A 5265-nucleotide genomic window follows, 5' to 3' on the forward strand; every position below is an offset into this window, starting at 1 on the left:
AAGACACCTGAATACTGTGATTTTTGAACTTCAGTAAAAGTCAGGAAAATGGCAATTAAATGCACAATGAGATCCCACTTTACACTCAGGAAAAATGGCTAAAATACAAAATTGACTCTGGTATATTACTTATTAGAGTGTGGAAAACTTGCATTATCACTCAGTTTGAACACACATGTACCTATTGATCAAGACTGTCTCAATGCTCCCCGAGCTTGGCTAACCTTGAGACAGATTTCTTCCAGAAAGTGGGCCAATGACCTCTTTGTATTTTAGACCATTTACTTTAGAAAACTTGCAATTTTAGTGGTGCCTGGATGTTTCAGTTGGTTAAGTGTTCGACTCTTGATTTTGTCTCAAGTCATGATCTCACGATTGTGAGATCAAGCCCCACATAGGGCTCTGTGCTCTGCATGGGACCCACCTAAGATTCTCTTTTCCTCTCTCTCTCTCCCTCTACCCCTCCCTCATTCACACACACATTTACTCTCTCTCAAAAACAATTTTTTTAAAAAAAGAAAATTTGGAATTGTAGATTCTTTATTTGTCCCTTTGAGGTGTAAATCTTATCCCTCTTTCTTGCAATTTACAACTCAGAAAGATCTTTCTTAAGGATCTGGGAGACATCTCTTTATCTCTCTATCTCTGTGCAAAGGTAGGAGCCAAACACTGAGAAACTCAGTTAGCAAATGTCCACCAGCCTAACACCTGAAGTCCTCCAGTGCTTCTCTTCTGCTTCGCTTCAGTTCTTAGAAATACTTCAACGTTTTGTTTGAGTAGGAGTGGATTTCAACCTCTTTCCTATTGCACTAATCTTGAACAAAGTCCTTGACTGTGTTGACTGCACTTGTTGTAATTTTTCTTTGACAGTAATTTAAATCCCTGATACATTCTTAAGAAAAATGCATGTTCATGAACACTAGAAGACATAGACAAAGATGTCCACTGGAGAAAGATTTATAAAGATTAAAAGCTGGAAAGAACTCAAATGCTAAAAAAGGAATAGGTAAATCATTTGTGGAATATCCACATTATGAAATACAATAAGAGTATATGAACTATAGATTTTTTTAAACAAAAGATGAATTTCAAAACAAAGTATAGATCTTGAAAATGTTTTATTTTTTTATGTTGTTATTCCAGTTTTATTGAGGTACAATTGACAAGTAAGAATTGTATATATTTACGATATACAATGTGATAAATTAATAAATGTATACTCTGTGAAATGATTACTATAATCAAGTTGGTAACACATTTATCACCTTACATAGTTACCTTTGTGTGTGTGTGTGTGTGTGTGTGTGTGTGTGAGATGAGAATACTTAAGATCTACTATCTTCGAAAATTTCAGGTATTCATACTAATTATTAATTATAGCCACCATGCTATAAATTAGATCCCCAGAATTTTCTGCTTTCACAGTGGAAAATTTGTACTTTTTGACCAACATTTCTTCATTTCTCCAACCCCAGTCCCTGATGACCACTGTCCTAATCTCTACTATGAGTTCAACTTTTTTAGATTCCACAGCTAAGTGGTATCATACAGTATTTTTTCTTTGTCTGGCTTATTTCATTAAGAGTGATGTCTTCCAATTTCACCCATGCTATTGCCAATGGCTGGATTTGCTTCTTTTTTCATGTCAGGATGTTTTTTTCCTGTGTTTACTTCCAGGACTTTCAAAGAGAGAGGGAAATACCAAAGGGGGAGATATAGGTTTATTTTGTGTAATTACTCTGGACTCAAAATCCCAAAATTATTTTCTCAAAAGATATTATCTCCTCTATGGATCTTATCTCCTGAGCTTCTGTTCCTTGAGGGAGTTGGTTCCAATTTACACAAAAACCCTTTAGAAAAACCTCTGCTGTGAATTGTGCAGAAGGAGTTAATACTTTTTTGAAGTGCCATTGGAAGGCACAGTTTTCAAGATAGTAGCACTGTATTGTTTATCTTCCTAGACACCTGAAGAAGCTGAGAAGAATGACCAGTCTACATTTCTGGGTAATTCATTTTCATATCAGAGAATGCTACTTTCGTAAGTCACTATGACATAGACAGACAATGGGTGTAGGGCGTGTTTCTTCAAATCGTTGCATTAAGTCATTTCCTAAATTGCATTCACTAGTCTACATATCAAAAAATGAGTTTAGATGTCTGGAAAAGCATCATCTCTAAGCTCATCATGAAGAATGATTCGGTACAAGTGAAATATTTAGTCTGTGTCTTTTGGTTTAAATGACCTAACTTGAATGTACACGTTGGTTGAATTTTGTGTTTGGCATACAGAGTATGAAATATGCTGCAGGATTATGGCTCATAGGATGGTTAGAATTAGGAGGTCTTGGCTTCTCTGGCTCTTAATTTCTTCACTTTACTTACATTAGGATTTATAAGTAGAAAACAAGTCTCTGAATCAGCTGACCTGAATTTGGTGTTGCACATGCCAAAAGTCACATGTATAGATGACATTATGGTTGTTCTGTTTTAGAATCTTTGCATTGGGTATGGCCAGGGCAAAATAAAATAATACGTATTTCTATGTTTAGGAAGTATGATTTGTACACAGGATTTCAATTTGAACACAAAGTTTCAAAAACATAATGATTATCAGTTGTGTGTGTACTTTCTTACCTTTGTTTACAAAAGAAGTTAGTTGAGATGATATGTGTATATTTTAGTTTCGTTTTCATAAAATAGTATTTTCTGAATTTAGAACTCTCTATCTTCCTTGAGTAACTATAGCATAACATCAAATGCAGGAAATTGGCACAGGTGTGATGTGTATGTATTGTTCTATATCATTTTACTATGTGTGTAGATTTGCTTAACCAGCTCAGCAATCAAGGTACAGAACCCTTCCATTCCTACCAGGATCTTCCTGTGTCACACATTTATAGTCACACCTCCCCTCTCCGCCTCACCCTTCTTAATCCCAGGCAAACACTAACCTAATTCTCCATCTCTACAATTTCATCATTTTGAGAATGTCATATATATGGAATCATAAAGCTTTGAAATTTTGGGGTTGACTTTTTCAACTCAGTCTAATGCCTTTGGGTACATCCAGGCTGTTGCATATATCATATTTTTTCCTCCTTCTTACCAAATAGTATTCCATGGTTTGCATATACCACCATGTGTTTAAACTTTATGTATTGTAGGACATTTGGGTTCTTTCAAAAGTTTGATATTCTAAATAAAAGTTCTCTGAATAAAATTGTACATGTTTTTTGTGTGGGCATAAATCCCTATTTCCCTGGGATAATTGCCCAGGGGTGTCCCCTGTAATTTTTAAAACATTTATATTTCTCTCTCAAGCACCTAATTACACTAATTGGATCAGAACATCTACTCAATATTTTAAAAGAGGTCTTTTCTTAGGTGGCTTAATAATTCAATGGAGTGACTAGATTAATGAGTATATACACCGTTGATATGGGGGAACATAAGGCATTTTGGAAAAAGTCACAGTGAGGATAATGTCGAGGATGTGAAGTGTGTTCGAAAGCTAACTTTTCTTATCTCAGCTTGCCCTCCTCCTTAACATTAAAACATATCTATTAGGGAAATCAAGCAATTATATTTGTTATAGAATCAAAGGGCACTGAGAAGGAATTTATGTTACAGAAAAACAATAGTATACCCCTATCCTTCAGTGAGAATGTATATCATTCTGAATTCATTAATTCCCATAGTGCATATTTCAATGAAATGTTGTTTTTTGAAAAAATATTCTTGGTTGAAAGCTAAATATTTTTAGAAATAAAACCTGGTGTAATTGGAGGACTTTCCTTAAATAATCTCCAATGTTCACTTCTAGGTTAAAATTCTATGATTCTACTTAAAATCAATGGAAGAAACTAAAGAACCTGAACCTGTGAGGGTTAATGACTTTGTATTACACAACTAGTTGGCAAGTAAATAGCAGATGTAGAATTCAAGAGAGCCGGGCTCTCCTTTTTAACTTAAAAATAATTGAGGTTAAATTCATTTAAAAAAAATTTAATTACAAATTGATGGTAAAGAAAAATCTTTCTCTTTCTCCTTACAGATGAAATCAGAGAAATGGATTATAGAAACCAAACTGTGGTGACTGAGTTTTTATTCGTGGGCTTAACAAATTGCTTCCAGCACCAGGTTGTTCTGTTTGTGATATTTCTCTTGGTTTATCTTGTCGCTCTTCTGGGAAATGTGGGGATGATCACCCTCATTTGGATGGATTTCCGACTCCACACCCCCATGTACTTTCTTCTCAGCCACCTGTCCTTTGTGGATGTCTGCTCCTCTTCTGTCATTGGTCCCAAGATGCTGACAGACATCTTTGTGGAGAAAAAAGTAATCTCTTTCTTGGGTTGTGCTGCCCAGTTATGGTTTTTTGGTCAGTTTGTAGTGACAGAGTGTTTCCTGCTGGCCTCCATGGCATATGACAGGTATATGGCCATCTGTAAGCCCTTGTTGTATACACTCATTATGTCCCAGCGGGTCTGTGTGCAGCTGGTGGTAGCGCCTTATGTTATGGGTCTTATAAGCGCCATAACCCATACGACTTTCGCCTTTCACCTGCCTTACTGTGGTCCAAATACCATCAATCACTTCTTCTGTGACCTCCTTCCTGTCCTCTCCCTGGCATGTGCAGACACCCAGGTCAATCAGGTTTTACTCTTCATCTTGGCCGGAGCTCTAGGAGTGCTCAGCGGTGTGATCATCCTGGTTTCCTACATTTACATTGTGGTCACTATCCTGAGGATCCGCTCTGCTGAGGGGAGACGCAAAGCCTTCTCCACCTGCTCTTCACACCTGACTGCTGTCTCCATCCTGTATGGGACACTCTTCTTTATCTATGTACGCCCCAGTTCTAGTTTCTCCCTGGACATCAATAAAGTGGTTTCTGTGTTCTACACAGCAGTGATCCCCATGCTGAACCCCCTTATCTACAGCGTGAGAAACAAAGAGGTCAAGGACTCATTCAGGAGGACATTTGAGAAGAAGAAGCTTCTTCTGAGTTGGTAAACTAGAGACCATTTTTGTACTACAGATTGAGAGCTGATATACATGCAACATGCAGGAACATGGCCTGGATGGTGGGAGTCCTACTTTTATGTTGAGATTCACTCTTTATTACTCTGTGTCATTGAGAAGTGCTACATCTTCAGATTACAAGTTTCTCACTTGTCTTTGAGCAGAAATGGGTTTAAAATTTTTAATTTGAAATACTCGGATTATTGAACCCCAATGCTTTAAAAATATTTTCCGTGTTGGAGC

General features: G+C 36.8%; 1 protein-coding gene across 1 annotated transcript; it reads left to right on the plus strand.

Moving 5' to 3' along the window:
• The first annotated feature begins 4068 nt into the window (after window positions 1-4068).
• LOC144235567 (olfactory receptor 5G25-like) lies at window positions 4069-5013 on the plus strand. Its single transcript, XM_077769110.1, has one exon. The coding sequence runs from the start codon at window positions 4069-4071 to the stop codon at window positions 5011-5013; it is 945 nt and encodes a 314-aa protein (XP_077625236.1).
• The last annotated feature ends 252 nt before the right edge of the window (window positions 5014-5265 follow it).

Source organism: Crocuta crocuta, unplaced genomic scaffold, assembly GCF_008692635.1.
Source record: "Crocuta crocuta isolate KB4526 unplaced genomic scaffold, BGI_CrCroc_1.0 scaffold1958, whole genome shotgun sequence".
NCBI lineage: Eukaryota > Metazoa > Chordata > Mammalia > Carnivora > Hyaenidae > Crocuta > Crocuta crocuta.